At 36.4% G+C, this 18,969-nt stretch overlaps 1 protein-coding gene across 5 annotated transcripts in view; it reads left to right on the top strand.

Annotated features, from left to right (window-relative positions):
• LOC136040575 (uncharacterized) overlaps positions 1-18,969 on the top strand; it is a 145,158-nt gene that overhangs the window by 43,584 nt on the left and 82,605 nt on the right. For 3 of the 5 annotated variants that reach the window (XM_065724811.1, XM_065724813.1, XM_065724812.1), the window contains exons 5-6: positions 9,980-10,228; positions 15,181-15,294. In XM_065724811.1, coding sequence (XP_065580883.1) covers positions 9,980-10,228; positions 15,181-15,294 — 363 coding nt within the window. The remainder of the gene's footprint in view (positions 1-9,979; positions 10,229-15,180; positions 15,295-18,969) is intronic. The other 2 variants (XM_065724814.1, XM_065724815.1) reach the window with 1 other exon arrangement.

Below are 18,969 nucleotides of genomic sequence, written 5' to 3'. Positions count from 1 at the left end.
CATTTTCTCTTTATTTCTACTTAATCCACTCAATTTCCAGGTGAATGAGTCCTCTTGTGATTTCCTACAACCTCCCAGTCTATACGGAGAGGTCGGGGAAAAAAGGGAAAACAAATAGTGACCACAAAGGAGACAAGAAACATACAAAAACAAACATACAAAAGGGGGTATACAAAATTCCATGCTCTTGTGGTAAATTTTATATAGGTAGAACACAGCATAATTTAGAAAATAGGCTACATCGATACAAAAATGCCATAGATTGCTCGCTAAGACATAATACAAAACCTGAAACGTCTAAATCCGCTATGGCGAAACACCTGTATAATTTTCCTCATCACAATATTTTATTTGATGCGAAAAAATTGTAGATATGTCTGTAGGACTTTTGCAAAGTTTCAGAAAAATTTATGGGGGAATTTTTATGGGGGGGTATTAGTATTAATAGAGGTGAAGGGGATTTTAAGATAAACTCAATTTATAATATTTTAATTAATGACCAGGTAAAAACTTCAGCGATTAGTGATTTACATAATTGTCCTGAAACAAGTGATAACCTTGCGAATAAAAGTCAGAATGAGATCAATGCTGTGAAAAGTCAACGGACTGCAGCTAAACTAGCAAACAAAAAAATCTATTCAACTTTTAATTCATGAATTTGTTCATTAACCTGTAAGACTTCTTTAGGGGTGATGGACCTGGGGTTGGTGACCTTCTTTTGTTTTGTTCGAGTAAATATAGTCTTCACTTTTAATAGATTCCCATTTATACACTGATTTTGCAGAGGAGAGAGACCCATGGTTTCACTGTAAACATTCGCTTTGGTTTTTTCTTAAGTTATTACCATCAGTGCTGGTAGCTTTGTTTATAATGTGAGGTGTTCTTATTTAGTTATGTTTTTTTTTCGTCTGTTTAGTTGTTGTTTTTTGTGTTATGTTTTTAAAAATATTGTTTTTTCTTTTTTGTCGTTTGTATTTTTTTTTCCGTTGAGGAAGGCTCCCGGACGTGGGGCCGAAATATTCGGAATATTTTACTTTTTTTAGTTAAAGTATAGTTTTGTTTTTATTTTCTGTTGTCGAAATTAAAACCCATTTTTTCTTGCTTTACTTTTCCATGGAATATAATATTCTCTAATATTTTCTGGAATTTTTTTTTAATTAATTTCTGTTCATTTTGTATTGACACAGTCTTTTCAGGGGGAAACCAGATAATAGTTTAAATCTTTTCGGTTTCTATGGCATTTGGTATTAACCAAGTGACATATAGTAATCGCAAATTCTGTCGGTCTGTCTGTCTGTCGGTCTGTCGGTCCCGGTTTTGCTACTTTAGGTACTTCCAGGTAAGCTAGGACGATGAAATTTGGCAGGCGTATCAGGGACCGGACCAGACTAAATTAGAAATAGTCGTTTCCCCGATTTGACCATCTAGGGGGGAGTGGGGGGCCCGTTAATTCGGAAAAAATAGAAAAATTAAGTATTATTAACTTACGAACGGTTGATCAGATCTTAATGAAATATGATGTTTGGAAGTATATCGTGTCTCAGAGCTTTTATTGTAAATCCCGGCCGGATCTGGTGACATTGGGGGGGGGGGAGTTGGGAGGGGGAAACCTAAAATCTTGGAAAACTCTTAGAGTGGAGGGATCGGGATGAAACTTTGTGAAAAAAATAAGCACAAGTCGTAGATACATGATTAACATAACCGGAACGGATCCGCTCTCTTTAGGGTAGTTGGGGGGGGGGGGGTTAATTCTGAAAAACTAGAAAAAATGAAGATTATTTAGAATAATCTAGATATTTTTGACTTACGAACGGGTGATCAGATCTCAATGAAATTTGATATTTAGAAGAATATCGTGTCTCAAAGCTCTTATTTTAAATCCCGACCAGATCTGGTGACATTGGGGGGAGTTTGGGGGGGACCTAAAATCATAGAAACGCTTAGATTGGAGGGACCGGATGAAACTTGGTGGGAAAAATAAGCAGAAGTCTTAGATACGTGATTTACATAATTGGAATGGATCCGCTCTATCGGGGGGGGGGGGGGGTTAATTCTGAAAAATCAGAAAAAATGACGTATTTTTTACTTCGAAGGAGTGATCGGATCTTCATGAAACTTCATATTTAGAAGGACCTTGTAACTCAGATCTCTTATTTTAAATCTCAACCGGATCCAGCGTCATTGGGGGGCAGTTGGGGGAGACCGGAAATCTTAGAAAATACTTAAAGCGGAGATATCAGGATGAAACTGGATGGGAATAATAAAAAACCTGTCTAAGATACATGACTGACATAACCGGACCGGATCTGCTCTTCTTTGGTGGAGTTGGGGGGGGGGTAATTTGGAAAAATGAGGTATTTGTAACTTACGAAATTGATATTTAGATTTTAGAATTTGATATTTAGAAGGATCTTGTGCTTTAAAGCTCTTATTTTAAATTCCGACCAGATCCTGTGACATTGGGGGGAGTTGGAGGGGAAAACCGGAATTCTTGGAAAACGCGAAAATTGAGGTAATTTTATCTTACGAATAGGTGATCGGATCTTAATGAAATTTTATATTTAGAAGGAATTCATGTCTCAGAGCTCTTATTTCAAATCCCGAACAGATCTTTTGACATTGGGGGGAGTTGGAGGGGGAAATCTTGGAAAACACTTGGAGTGGAGGAATCGGGATGAAGCTTGGTGGATAGAATAAGCAAATGTCCTTGATACTTGATTGACGTAACCTTACTGGATTCACTCTCTTTGGGGGGAGGAGTTCAGTGATTTGGCGAGTTTGGTGCTTCTGGACGTGCTAGGACGATGAAAATTGGTAGGCGTGTCAGGGACCTGCACAAATTGACTTGATAAAGTCGTTTTCCCAGATTCGACCATCTGGGGGGCTAAAGGGAGAGGAAAAATTAGAAAAAATGAGATATTTATAACTTACGAATGGGTGATCGGATCTTAATGAATTTTGATATTTAGAAGGACATCGTGACTCAGAGCTCTTATTTTAAATCCTTACCGGCATTAAGCCTCTGATTTTCCTTTTAAATCAATCTATTGATTCTTAGAACTTTGTTAGAGCTCATACCGTATGAGTTCTTGGCTCCTAGCTCTTCTTGCCTCGTCACAAGTGCCAAATGAGCTCTTAGCTCTTGTTCTTTAAGACTTCATAGTTTGGCCTGCTATTTGTGTGCTGGGGAAAATGTTTCAGGAATTTTTAACAACATACACCCTTTTAAAAATCTGGACACAAATAGTAGTGTTTAATTTAGTTTCATACCTCCTCTAGTTGATTTGAAATAGGAACATGCTACCATTCGTAAAAAAATCTATCTATGCTCTTTGACAGCTTGGATACACTTACACTATGTTGATTTGGTCAAATTTTAAGAGCAGAAGTATTAATAGAAGTAGTCCCGAAAGTTTGAATATAATACCCTCAGTCGTTCTTGGGATAGGCTACTGCTGAGATACCTTATTAGAAATTAGCATTAACACAGTGAATTTTGATTTAATATTAAGGCAACATTTAGTTTTTAAACATAATGGGTGAATTACATAACTGTGGGGGTTGACCTACGCAATAGCCCAAGAGATACAGTTACCTGACCACTCAGCCATGCTGACAAAATAGATATCTTAAATTTTGATTAGAAATATTTGGAAAATTATGAGGTAAAGAGGAGGGGTGATTGCCCTCCAATCAATTTTAAATGCTTAAAAAGGGTACTAGTGAATTTTCAACCGAATTAGCTCCTTTAAAATATCAATGATATTACTTGCTATGATAGAGCAGCGATGCCTATGATATTGCTTAAATGCCCTTTTAATGCTTGTATGCGTATAGTTTTTTCGTTTAATTGAAACTCCTCATAACTGTTTCAAGTTAATGCCCTTAATTGTCAGTGGTTACAGTAACCGTAGAAGTGCTATCAGAAGTATACACGTTGTGTCTTCTGGCTAGTTCAAAATCTGTCACAACTTACCCTGAAAGGTCTAACTTAATAATGTAAGCCGTTATTGTGATATTGCTTTGTCACCCTATTGACAATCTACATGATCATAGTTTGTTTTGATTTAGTTTAGCATCCGCCTAAATATTCCTTGAAAGCTTCACCTTAATACCCATAGCCGGTATAGTAGCAATAGTTATAGCAGCAGTAGTAGCATTAGTAGCAGTATGCACATAGCACCTTTTTTCAACATCCCATTCAATACATGATGAAATTTTTAACTTGACACCATCAACCGGTCCTGAAGCTTATCTGATATGCCCTCTTCATAACTTATGTGAGCATAGTGTGTTCCTATTTATTTCAGTACAGTTACAATATTACCCAAAAGCTTTGCTTTTAGATTTGTTAGTAGTATTAGTAGCACAAGTAGTTGTAATAGCAGCAGTAGGAATAAAGGTAATTGTAGTAGTCTTAGATTTAGTAGCAGTAGTAGTAGTAGTAGTAGTAGCAATAGTAATAATAGCAGCAGTAGTAGTAGTTGTAGGAGGAGAAGCAGTAGTATTATGATGCAAATAATCTCTTTTGGTTAGGTCAACATCCCCAATAACAAGTGTTGTAAGTTATAATTTCACATACGAAACTGTTTCCAAGATATTGCTGATATTCCCTTTTGACAACCTGCATACGGATGGCAGGTTGTTATCCTTACAATATAAATTTTTCTGTTAGTAGTAGTGTGCACATATCGCCTTTTGGTCAATCAACCATCACTTTTAAGCATCTCTGAGAGTTCCAACTTAATACACAAACCAATTCTTAAGGTACGCTACTTTGACAATCTAAATGCACATAGTTTCTTTTGTCAATTCAAATTTGCCATCAATATTCTCTCAAACTTAGCTTCATAGACTTAGCCTTAGTAGTACTATGATGACAGCAGTTTTGGTGGTAATGAAAGTGCAGTGTTTTAAGTGTTAGCACTGTAGTAGCATGTGCATATTGCCTTTTGGTTGAACATATTACATATTTGGTTGAACATGTTTTTCATGGTGCCCCGGAAGTTTTGCCTTGACACCTTAAGCCGTTCCAGAAGTATTGTTTATGTGCGCTTTTGACATCCTTTTGGCGCCCTTTTCACCTTAAAACTCTAAAATTTAAATTTGTTGTAATTGGAGTAGTCTAGTAGTTGTAGTAGCATAAGAAAAAGTAGTAGTGGTATTAGTGTTAGTAGTGACGAGCATATATCACCTTTTTGTCAATTTATCTTGCCCTTTAAGTATTCTCCGAAGGTATCAACGTAATACCCTTATCAATTCTTGAGATACGCCCTTTTGACAGTTTACATGCACGTAGTGTGTTTTCATTTAATTCAAATTCCCCCTCAATAGTCTGTCAAATTTTCACCTTCATACGCGTAGTCTTAATTGCACTAGTATCATAGAAGTAGTGGTAGAAGTAGGAAAATTAGTAGCCCTAATAATGTATAATTATTAGTAGTAACCGTAGTAGTAGCAGTATAGTAGTTACAGTTTCATTTTGGTCAATTGAACATCCCTCTCATGATGTCCCTGAAAGTTTCCTTTGGTATGATAAGCCGTTCCAAAAATATTGCTGATATACCCGTATCAGCAATACGTATACACATAGTATGTTTTGATTTAGCTCAAGTTTCCCCTCAATGTTTCTTCATATATTGTTTTCAATATCCTCATTCTTAGTAGTACTTACTACAGAAGTATTAGTTTTAGTGATAGTAGTGGTAGTAGTAATAGTACTTTTAATAGCCGTTGAAGCAGCAGTAGTTGTAGTAGTAGTAGCGTGCAAACATTTCCTTTTTAGCTAATTGATCATCTCCCTTATCGTTTCCTGAAAAATCTAAGTTGATATTTTCAGTCATTCTTGAGGGACACCCTTTTGAGAATCCATGTACACATAGCATGTTGTGATGTAGTTCAAAATTCTCCTCAACATTCTCTGAAAGACTGATCTTAATGCCCCTCGCATTTTGGGAAAGTAGAAGTCAAGCATGTATACCTCTCCTCAATAACATATACTATATGTAAACAATGAAAAAATGGCATAACCTGCAGCCCTTGCCCTGATGCCTTGGAGGGGGAGAGGTCGACATCCCCAAACATATAATTACTGAGCTTTTCAGCACTGCTGAAAAACTGATGTCTCGAAACTTTGTTTGAATGTTTGTTATGGAAAATGATGATAGTGGGGGGAGGGGTCTCTCAAATCACTTTGAATCTTAAAAAGGACATAATAACTTCCAGTTTAAAATCAAATGAGATATATCTGAATTTAATACGGCCATCCATTCTATAGGAACCATAAATGCCTCCAGGGTATAGCTTAAAGCCCTTTCCCCTTGGGCTCTGGGGGATGTTCCTAACTTGGAGACAGTGTTGTATGTACTTTGGACTATTTTGAATAAAATTGTCTTCGCACAATGTCAATCATATACATTTTGTAAAAAAATGGGTAGTTGGAGGAGGGGGGCTAGTGGACCTCCATTCCTATTGACCCTTAAAAGGGAACTAGAACTTCCAATTTCAACCAAATGAGCCACCTCTAGCTTATACAGTTTATCCAACCATCCTTTCTATAAGAACTAGATCTTCTGATTATCCATCCAAATAGTTCCCTTCAAAGCATATACGATCATCTTTTCTATAAGAACCTTATATTCCCAAAGGGCATAACTTACAACCCTTTCCCTGAGAGCTGTAGGGGAGGGGGTCTTCCTAAGAGATATAATTTCCGGAGCCATCAAATACCATGAACAAAACTGTTATCTCCAAATTTTGATTCGAGGTGTAAAGGGAAATGATGAGCGTGGAGGAAGGGGGAGGGGGAACTTTGACTCTTAAAAAGGACATAATAACTTCCAGTTTAAAATCAAATGAGATTTGTCTAAATTTAATACGACCACACATTCTACAGGAACCATAAATGCCTCCAGGGCATAGCCTAAAGCCCTTGCCCAAGTTCTCTGGGGAATGTTCCGACCTTGGAGGCAATGTTTTATGTACTTTGGACTATTTTGAATAAAATTGTCTTCGCACAATTTCAATCGTATACACATGGTAAAAAGATGGGTAGTTGAAGGAGGGGGCTAGTTGACCTCCATCTTTATTGATCCTTAAAAGGGAGCTAGAACTTCAAATTTCAACCAAATGAGCCACCTCTAGCTTATACAGTTTATATAATCATCCTTTCTATAAGAACATCAAATGCCCCAGGGCATTTGAGGTTGTAAGTTGTAAGTTATGTCCCCCTGGCACATAACTTACAACCCTTGCCCTTAGGTTCTGGTGGTTTGTATCAGCCTGAAAAGACTTGTTATATTATCCTGGGACTATTTTGAACAAAAGGCCTGTCTCAAAATATCTGCTGGATGCATCTTGGGAAAACACGACGTACTTGTGTCGGTGTGTGTGTGTGGGGGGGGGGTAACTGCGCTCTGATCACTTTGAATCATAAAAAGGGTACTAGATCTTCTGATTACCCATCCAATTAGTTCCCTCCAAAGCATATACGACCATCTTTTCTATAAGAACCTTATATGCCCCAAGGGCGTAACTTACAGCCCTTTCCCTGAGAGCTGAAGGGGAGGGGGTCTTCCTCTGAAATATAATTTCCGGAGCCATTAAATATGATGAACAAAATTCTTATCTCCAAATTTTGATTCGAGGTGTTAAGGGAAATGATAAGCGTGGAGGAGGGGGGGGGGAACTGGGTGCTCTCAAATCACTTTGACTCTTAATAAAGGTACTATAACTTCCAATTTCAAATCAGATGAACCCCATCTGAAGCGACCGCCCATTCCATAAAAACTTTATATGCCTTCACGGTATAACTTACAACCCTATCCTCACCGCGCTGGGGAATTGTGTCAATCTTAGAGGCATTATTATATGTTCTTTGGGCTATTTTGAACAAAATCACTTTCTCATAATTTCAGTCAGATACGTTTAGTGAAAAGAGGGGTTTTCCGGGAGGGTGGGGGCTAAATTCCCTTCATCACTTTCGATGCTTAAAAAAGAACTATAAACTTCAATTTTCAACCAAATGAGCCTCTTTTAAAGTTAAAGAACCATCTCTTCCATAAAAAACTCAAATGCCCAGCGGCATAAGTTACAACTTTCGCCCTCAGGCTCTGGTGGTTTTTATCAACCCCAAAAGCCTTGTTGTATGACTATTTTGACTAAAATGATTGTCTCAAGAATTTTTATTCGATGGATTTCGGGAAAATGTGACGTGTGAGGGGGGAGGATAGCTGCCCTCAAATTACTTACTCTTAAAAAGGGCACTAGAAATTCATATTACCGATCCAATGAGTCCCCTCGCAAGTACAGGGTGACCCAAAAAGATTCGTACCCATATTTTATTTGATAAAAAATCCGTTTTTTAACAAATATCCTTTCTGTTGCAGGACATGAAAGATGAACCTTTGGATGATCGTTTGCAGCTATAGTTACCCCAAAAATGTCTTGGACCTATCAGCAGGAGATGTTCTCCCTGGAGATCTATTTTTCGACAAAATTATACCAGAGTGTACAAATTCAGTTTCGAAAACTTCCATTGTCGCAACTTTCCACCAAAATCACGATTGTTACTTGGGCTAGGAAATTCAGTGAGCATGGGACGGTAGTGGACTTATTTCTAAAGCCACAGGGGGAACTGATTCAGGCAGGAAAGAGAGTGCAAGGAAAGAAGAAAACTTTTCTGTAGTGAGGGACTACACTGTCCAATTAAACATGAGAACACGCTACAGTGACTCCCTTGACATTCCGAATTCTTGGCTGTGTCTACGTAGTGATTTTCTAGGGCTGCGACCTACCGAGTCCCTTACTGCAGCAATTTTTTCTTCTATCCTTGCATTCCTTGCATGTCCTTGCACTCCTTTGTCATTCCGAGTTCTTGGCTGCGTCTATGCACTGATTTCCTCGGGTTGTATCCTACTGAGTCCCTCAGTGCAGGAATATTTTCCTCTTTTTCCAGCCTGAATAAGTTCCCCCTGTGGCTTTAGAACATAAGTCCACAACTATTTTGGAAAAATTTGTCCAAAATAGGTCGCAAAATAAGTTGCGACAATTGAAAAGTTTTCGAAACTTAATTTGTACACTCTGATATGATTTTGTCACAAAATAGGTCTCCAGGGAGAATATCTTCTGCTGATTGGTCCAAGACATATTTGGGGCAACTATAGCTGCAAACGATCATCCAAAGGCTCACCTTTTATGTCCTGCAACAGAAAGGATATTTGCTAAAAAATGGATTTTTTATTGAATAAAATATGGGTACGAATCTTTTTGGGTCACCCTGTATATACGACCACCCCTATCCTATAAGAACCTTATATGCCCCCGGGGCATAACTTACAACCCATGCTCTGAGAGCTCTGGGGGCAGGATTGTCTTCCTCAAAGCCATAATTTCCGGACCCTTTGACTACAATAAACAAATGTGCTACTTTCAAATTTTAACCGGCCGTCTTTGAGGAAATGATGATAGATATACGCGGACGTATATATATATATATATAACCTTCACCTTACTCTGCTTTAATAACTCGATCCACTAATAGTACGAAAAACGAATTAAATTGAAAATATAAAAATAAATACTATAGGATATTCTACATTACATATTCTGCCTGTATTTTGAAATATTGGTAGAATATTACAAAATTCCTTCTTTTCTTGATTGTTTTTATTTGTCCTACTTTCTATGCGGCTACTCCATGTTGCGAATGTGACTACTTTTGACTCTGATTATTTGCGTATGTGACCACTTGTGATTGCAACTACTTGCGTGTGCAACTACGCTTGATAGTGACTCCGACAACTTGCAACTGAGACTGAAACTACGTATGACTTAATTCACAACTACTTGCGACTTTGACTACTTGCTATTGCAGTGGGGACTACTTACGGCTAATATTGTTACTACGAGTGTTTATGACCCCGTCCGTTTTAATGTAATAACCGTAATTAATCCTCTGAACTGCTTATTTTCTTGGTAGGTATTTCACGTGGGTCTTATGGGCCCACCAAGTGCGAGCAAGTTTCTTTCGAAGTCACTGGTAGGCTTCTTAGTCTTCAACTTTGTTTTATATAGTGTATTAGCATCAGAATTCGTCTTTACTTACGCAGTAGCTGCTGACAACGAAGAGAGACAGTATTATACCAATATTTACAATATGTGCTACGCTTTCCTGTTTTTGGTGGCAGTTACTTTCTTTTTGGTTTACGGAGTGGAAGTTTTCTTTAAGGTAGGCACATAATATGATTTGATTTATATTAAAAAAAAATCTTGGGATTTTACGTTAGGAAAGTTTATTAAATTGACGTAGCGTTCAAATTGGTATTGTTTCATACCCAGTCTTTGCTTGAAACTATTTTTATATTATTTTTCTTGTTTATATTGTGTGTTCATTTTCTATTACTTGCCCGTCATGCGTTACTGCAATCTCAAAAGAAAGGAATTTTATGGACAAATAATTAAAGGAACTCATTAGAATTATTTAAAACAAATTTATTTCAAAGTTAATTAATTTATGATTTATTCGAGTGCTTCCAAATGTACAATATAGATATACAATATCCTGGTATATTGTCGATATATTAAACTTTACTTTTTTAATACACGTTCGGTGATTTCATGGCGATCCGAAGATGGTTTTAGAGCCAACAGAAGTTGTTTCATTTCGTCACACGTAAGATTGCACGCGAAATGGCAAAAAAATGCCGTCGACATTGAGCGCGAACGTTAGTCATTTTGTTTGTGCGTCTTATATCTGGACTTCCTGTGACTGTAGCTGGGTATAACCGTTTTCCCCGTTCATTGGGATTGCCTTTAGCAGCAACTCCAATATCATTTTATTCATACTCCAATATCATTGACTAGTAGACTCGCATTTCTTGTCTCATACTCATGGTATTGGTTATGATCAAAATGAAGATTTCTAAAATATTAAGGGCACAGCTGATTTGAATTCTTATAAGCAAATAACACCAATTTTGCAAATACAAAATTAAAATTTACATCCAAATGAAAACCAAGATATTTACAATCAGAAACTTGTATCACTTCCGAACCATCAAACATCAATTTGAAAGCATTATTTACAATTCGACCTATCCTACAAAAAATTAAATAATTTGTTTTACCTTATGTACAGATAAAAAGCTTGCAGACGTAAACGTTAGTAGTTGAGTAACTGTGTGGTTCGCCTTTTCTCCCAGCTCTTCCACAGACTTTGCAGTGATGGTAAGCGGTGTATCATCGGCAAACGTGGTTAAATCTGCTTCCGGTAAATAGAAACGTAGAGTAGCCACATATATAAAAAAATAATAGGGGTCCAAGCACAGAACCTTGCGGCACACCGCAAACCAGAGGAAATAACTTTATACTTAAATCACCAACAACTACTTTCATGCTTCTTCCATATAAATACGACTTGAACCATTCAAGCCGTGTACTACGAATCCCAAGCGCAGACATCCTGTTTAACAAAACTTCGAAGTCAACCATGTCTAACACTTTTCAACAATTCAAATCAACAATTTAGTGATGGTAGTGGTTTGACAACATTGATGAATTATTTCATTGCTGGCTCCCATGAAATAAATTTGAAGGAATTTATGATCTGACTCTGACAATGGTAGAAGTGACAGCGCTACGATCAATTCCCCATTGGATGTGAATGTGGACATGTAGTTTTCTTGTGTGATTTCTATTTCTGTGAACGTTATTATTTAGAAACATGACGCACTTGTGTGCGTAAGTATTTTCGAAGAGCACACCGCCTTTCCATGAGGTACGAATTACAGGTCAAATAGCAGATAAGCGTCGTCATCAGCAGATAAACTGATAACGATCACTGAGTATGTGATCGAAATATCCAGACTTTGTCATTATTTTCACTGTCTAATAAAAGGATTTATTCCTATTTGAACTGTTGTTTGTACGGCACCTTTGTACTTTTGTCAAGAAAGGTTTTGATTGGCTTGCGTTATCTCACACCAACGTCTGTAGGGGGTTCCGGTGACGAATGCAATTCTGGTAGCTTCGCTCTGTCACCTTTGCAGCATACCCTGGAATTCTAAAATTGAATTTTGATGGACGACAAAATATGCATAACTTCTCCGTAATTCCAATAACGATACTATGATGAAGGCTTTAATAATCGGCATCGTAATGGAACGCACCAAAATTCCAATTAGTGTGCATTGTCCGTCTAGTTCAAACATCGCGTTCTTGATTGGTTTCCAATCTTTATTCCTGTTGCTTTTCCGGTCTGAAACTCGCAATGCCTTTTTCTTTCGTGCTTCAGTTGTAGATCGACCAATCGACTTTGTTAGTGGGACATAACTAAGGTAGAATCCTAAATTAAACTCTGAAATTGAAAAGTGAAGAGCAAAAGGAAAAGGATCACCAAAACTGTCTTGAAGCAAATGGTACTTTTATACTTTACAAATTTTGTTTTGGGGTAAACTATTTTCCATAATCTGGATTTATTGTCTAAAACGAATGGAATAACCTTTAATTTCTTTAATACTTTTTTTTTATTTGCACTGTTTTCATGCTCATAGCGTGTTGGACTGTCAATCCGAAGGTCACGGGTTCTTCGAATTTTCACGATGTTTTTTTTATGACGTCATTCTTGTAATAGTTGAAATAAATTTTGCTAAAGATGAGTGTCTGCTAAATATTTAAAAGTTCGTATAAAAATTGAATTTGATACTCGATAGTATAGAATAATTTTTCGGTATAAATATGCAAGAAGGTTTACCGAATAAAATAAACTGAAATTAAATTTAAAAAAAAACAGTCTTTGTTTTCATCGAGCAAAGCTTGGTCCCCCAGTACTTCCATCTTATGTTAGCATGTTATGTAAAAATGGATCAAAATGTACATTATTGATAACGCTCAGACAACATGGATGCCCGTTGCATGGATCCATGCAATGTGAATCGTAAGTGTCCTGCTGCATGACTGTACAACTGTGTAAGGCAGTCTTTGAAGTAAACACGCAGTCTTGTCCTAAAGTTGCACCTTTAAATTTGTCCTAATCTTGCCTTCTTTCTTCCCTACCATATTACAAAGTAAGTAAGCCTCTCTGATTTTCGACTGGGGAAAAACCTTGTTAAATGTTTCTTCCTTTGTAGCTAAAAAAAAATTGGTAAATGGGCCTTCAAGCAAACTAGAATGGTTTAAAAAAACGGTTCTAAGGGAAATATGGAAAAATAAGGAAATAGCAAAGGGTACTATCGCCAATATTAAGCCCGTATACAATCAAGTGTCTTAGCTGTGGATGAGAAAATCCCTAATAAATAAATGTACAATTTTAGCTCTTCTGTCACATCCAAAAATTATTTTTTCATTTTTACTTTCTGTGTTATTGTTGAATCCTTTTGTTGTTGTGTTGTAATGAGTTGAGTCAATATTTGAATCCTATTGTATTTTTTCAAAACACGATATACAATCTTTAGAGGTGGTAGTAGTCCATGAATTTCGGTAGTCCATGAATAATATTTTTTTATTAATTACGTGGCTTATAATATTCATTGTGTCCCTAAATATTTGAAATACGTGAATAAACGGGAAGGAGTCTTGCCATCTTTAGTCTTATATGTTTGTCACGTTTTCGTAGTTGTCGAAGTGTATTTTTCTTTCTCTTGTTTCTTTTTGTTCTTCTTTTTTACTCCGTCTTTGTGGGTATGGCCATTTCTTGTATGAAGGCTTATAAATAAAATGATGATCTTTCTCATATCTAGGTCTTAAACTGTAAGCTGGAGGGTAAATTTGGAGGAACTTGGGGCAAAATGATTTTTCAATATCAGCATAGTAGCATAATAATGTTCCTCCTTACCGAAAAAGTATTTTTCAACAAACTCTTTTGTTTCACTGGGTCACTGCAAAAGTTTATAAAAGAAAAATTGAAAAGAAATTGGGACTATTCAACCCTCTAAAATTCAAAAAAAAGAAGAAAAATGGGAAAATTTGTTTGTGTTTGTTCGTAATGAAGACAATTTTTTTTTTTTACATCCAGAGGTACGACAGTGAACGGGGACAAAATAGAAACAGGTTAAGGCGGGTTGGATCTGGGTGGGGAATATCTTTCGTAAAAATATTGCATTTTTTTAGAACTGGGGTCACAACATACGTTTTATGCGCTCAAGCGTTTCTAATATAGTTTTTTTTTTTATTTAGAAAAAAAGAATGTGAAACGTGAAAAATTTTCACAGGGCTCTTTGTTAGATGAATTCAATTTTATCTGATTCTTCTCGGGAGTTGTCCGGGTGCCACAATGGATAAGGATATTGAAGATGAAGGCCGATAAAGGAAGTATAAATCCTTTAAGAACGGGAAGAAATGATTCCAAATTTATCCAAGAGCAAAAAGTGGGAATTACATTGATTAGTCTGTGGGACGATATTTTTATCATCGATAGCCCACTTTAAATAAGAAGAAATTTTGACGCCAAGTAATTTAAAGGGCACAGAAATTTTAGGAGGGTTAGGATTAAGAAATTAAATTAATGATTTTTCTTAGTAAAGATAGAGGTGTTGTTCTAAGCTGTCAAAAGTTATTTAGTAAGTAAACTCACCGCATATTTGAAGTTAACTATGGCCAAGGAAATTGGTTTCAATGAAAAAATGCTATTTGCATAATATAACAACCTCTACAACTCAAGCTGTTTACGCATTAAAGAATCGTATTTTTTCGTTAGTTTCTTTCTGCTTAGTGTGAGGCAAGACAAAGAGAAATGAGAGAATAGATGGAGAATATATAATTTGGGCTATTTATTTGCACATTAGGGGGGGGGGGGGTAGAGGTAAAGAATTTGAAAAGTTTGAAGCTAGAAAACAATTCTTACTTTATAATATGCAGATTGTACCTGACACATTAGGCATGCAGACCTGCTATAATTTACCCCCTCCCCTCCCAATGTGAAAATATATAGCCCAAATTTGTTTCCAAAGTATTACATTTTATCATACTTAGGTATATTCCATTAGGATTGAGCATCAGAGAGGTATATTAGAAGAATATTAGGTAGGGGCTGTATCATACAAGTACTGCTTTGCTAAAAAAAAATTTTTGTTATATGTTGAGTGGGTGTTCAGGTAATGGCTTCCGGAGGTCCAAGGTCTGTATTTATATACTAATTTTGAAATTTATGGTATTTTGTTATTTATGTGCTTGTTGTTTTGTCAGGTGCGTGGTGAATTTGTAACATCATCAGACTCGATTTTGTTATCCGACTTGGGTCAGATAACTGCCTCACATTCCTTGATGTCCGAAACCAGGAGGGATTCAGCTTTTGTAAAGGTTGGCCTCTCTTTTGTATTTCTCTCAGGTTGTATTATCATTTGTACCAAAGAGAATAAGAAAGATTGCTTTTAGCTCCCTGGTAAAACCTAGCCTTAACTTCATTAGTTCATGTCAGTAATATACTTTCATTAGCCAGTCATATTAGCCATGAAGACCTGACCCCGCTTTTTTGGATCTTGATTGGTTCCGCTGTGTAAAGTTTTAAGCCTAATATACACTTTTAAGCCAGTAAAATGAATGGAATGTTTTTCAATCACTTTTTTATAATTGGTCCCTTACTATGGTGGTTTTACTATTTTTGTTGTTATTATTATTTGTATTAGCTTATGATGTGTCTTTTCATTTTTATTATTTCGGCAAAGTTTTAAGTTTGCCTCGTTTTGGATTATATTGTGTTTAATTCTCCTTGAAGTAATTTCTTAATGGTTGCAACCTGTATCAGAAATGATACCGAAAAGATCTTAGTCGTCTTGAAGAAAACTTAAAACAGGCAAATACACGGGAGTGCACCTCGGGGGGGGGGGGGGAGGGGTTGCAACTCCCGGAAAATGGCCAAATGTTGACCGTTTATAGGGATAATTTAAAAGAATATAGGAATAAATCTAAATCTTTGTTTTAAGTATTGTATGTACGCAGAGCTGGGGGGCGTTAGGCTTGGGTTACTTGCACCCCCGAAGGTAATATGGTCTAGTGATTGATGCAGCATTGCATTTGATTTTCAGTTGAGTTAAATTTATTCAATATATCAATAAATTGTCAATTTATTATGTATCAACTTATACCTATTTCCTAAGTTAAAATTGACCAATTTGACGGTTGGCTTCTATATGAAATATCACCAATTAAGTGACTTACGAAATAATTACAAAATATAAAGCTTAGGAAATAATGGAATTTGACTTGAATTCTTAAGATATAGGTTAAGGAAAAAATTCCCAACCAAACTTGTTGGTTAATATTACAAAACTTTTTAAACAGTTCTTGGTAACGAACTGTACGTGCGAAGCGAGTCTGTCCAACAGTTACTTTAACTCAAAAAAAAGGATTTTCTTCATTAAGCATAATGTTACCCATCTAAAGCTACAAGCCTGTAAAAAAAATTGTCGGATGTTTGAAAAGGGGGAAACACCCCCAAAAAGTCAAGGGACCTTAACGAAAGTCACACAATCAGGTGCAGTATATCAGGGAAACCTGTTGTAGATGCGGAGGTTTCAAGGTTCTATCTATGAAAATGTGGAATTTTGTAATTTTTCCTAAAAGAAAGATCACGGATACGTGCTTATTTGTTTTTTTTTTTTTTTTGTTTATCCCAGGGGTAATTGTATCGAACCAGTGGTCCTAGAAGATCGGGAGAGGGCTCATTCAAAGGACATTAAAAATTCAAGTGTCCAATTTAAATGAGCTAAAAGTTATCCCCCCTCCCACTCCCCCTTTTTTCCCAAAGAGACATCAAAATTTTATATAGCCATTTAATTGATTCAATCCAGTGGAAAGGTCTAATAACTATGTCTTTGGTGATGACAAGGTCCCGCATAGTCCCTGGGGAAAGATTTCCAACCTAGTTGCATTTCTAGTAAAATAATCATGCAGAGAACTGTTTCATATAAAATGATATAAAATAATGAAGGAGGCTACCCCTTAAGATATTGCTTAGTAAGTACAGCGTTTAGTGCTAACTCAGGGGATGGGGGGATAGTTACCCACTAGATTTAAAAAAAATTAGATTTTTCTTCCCAAAGAAATCGGAAAAAGCAATATTCCACCCTCACCCCTATACATTCTGAAAAAATAGCCATTTGAGAGCGTAAGAAAAAACTTGCCCACGCCTTTCTTCCTTATATTTTGCGAATTGATGCCCCTGAAACAGCAGCCTGGTAATCACAGACTGTTCTACATCAAGCACAAAACTTGTCACTGCACTATTTACATTGTCAACATAACCACCAGCTAAACAAATAATCTTATTCTGTAGTCTTTTCATACGTCTAGAATTCAGATTAAATCTGCTAGCCCATATAACATACCATAGGACAAATAAGACTTTTTATTCTATAAAAGGATAGTATAATGTTGCATATTTGACAGACAAAAAACCCACGGGCCACAGCCACAAAAAAAGTACATAACAGAGCAGTTAAGATAATCGATTAAATAATTTAATTAAATGATTCAAAGAAGAAAAGAACACAATTCAAAAACTGTAATATAAACAAATTTCTCATAGAACGCCCATTCGGTGGATCAGTCCCACACGTCAACTGCGTCAGATTTCTAATACTAATAAAACACTCATTCCCCAATGAATTTTTCCACCCACAACTCTTACCCTTCAAGCACTCCAAAAATTTCAAATCCCTTAACCTTTCACAATTCCCCAGGAAATACAACAAGGGACCAGCTAAACAAATAATCTTATTCTGTAGTCTTTTCATACGTCTAGAATTCAGATTAAATCTGCTAGCCCATAAAACATAACCATAGGACAAATAAGAATTTTTTATTCTATAATAGGATAGTATAATGTTGCATATTTGACAGACAAAAAACCCGCGGGCCACAGCCACAAAAAAAGTACATAACAGAGCAGTTAAGATAATCGATTAAATAATTTAATTAAATGATTCAAAGAAGAAAAGAACACAATTCAAAAAGTCTAATATAAACAAATTTCTCATTGAACGCCCACTCGGTGGATCAGTCCCACACGTCAACTGCGTCAGATTTCTAATACTAATAAAACACTCATTCCCCAATGAATTTTTCCACCCACAACTCTTACCCTTCAACCACTCCAAAAATTTCCAATCCCTTAACCTTTCACCATTCCCCAGAAAATACAACAAGTTTTCCTCCCTCTCTCCACACGTTGGACAACTGTAAGTACCCCTCATCATTCGAACTCTTCCCAAATATTTTATTATTTCCCCAAGGGGCATAAAGTATCTCCACAAAAATTACCCATTTAGTGTCTTCACTAGACAACCCACATCTAAGTATATCTCTGCCCATTTCTCTTTTACGCTGCAATACAAGTCAAAAGAGTCAGACGATCGGATCTGATGTTCCAGCTTCTGAATTTTCTGATCAACTAAAATCTAATTAAACCTAAAAACTAAAATGTAGTATACCTGTTAAGAAACCTCTCCTTCTTACATACGCCTGTCATAAGCCCTATAGCCTCCTTCTATAATACTGTAATCGTAATCTTTTTACTCTAGCCACCCTATCAAAGCTCAAACTTCTGCTCCATACTCTCTTACTGACCTAATCTTAGACTCAATATTCCCTTATTTTCAACTATTTGTATATGATTGCCCCTCTTACTCTCCCTTGTTAACCTACATCCAAGTAAATGAGCTCGTCCAGAACAGGTAAATTTTACCCCCCCCCCAAACCCGAGCTTCACTTTTACTCCTTCTCAGTTTTCCCAAAAACCTAAATCACTGATTTGCTAATATTAAATTATGAATGGCAGTTAAATGGTCTTATTTGCAATTACTAGGACGTAAAAAAAAACAGTAGAAGAGAAAAAAAAGAGGGGATATGGGGGGGGGGTTTCAAGTAAGAAAGCAAGAAGGTGGAATCATCAATTATTTGTAACAATCAATGTCCTTGTAGGATAGTAAATATTTCGTCTAAAACATTTGTACTAATTCCTTGGAAGGAATTTCA

Source organism: Artemia franciscana, chromosome 21 (genome assembly GCF_032884065.1).
Source record: "Artemia franciscana chromosome 21, ASM3288406v1, whole genome shotgun sequence".
NCBI classification, from domain to species: Eukaryota; Metazoa; Arthropoda; class Branchiopoda; order Anostraca; family Artemiidae; genus Artemia; species Artemia franciscana.
The sequence above is the reverse complement of the archived record's forward strand: the minus strand, read 5'-3'. Positions and strand labels throughout refer to the sequence as shown.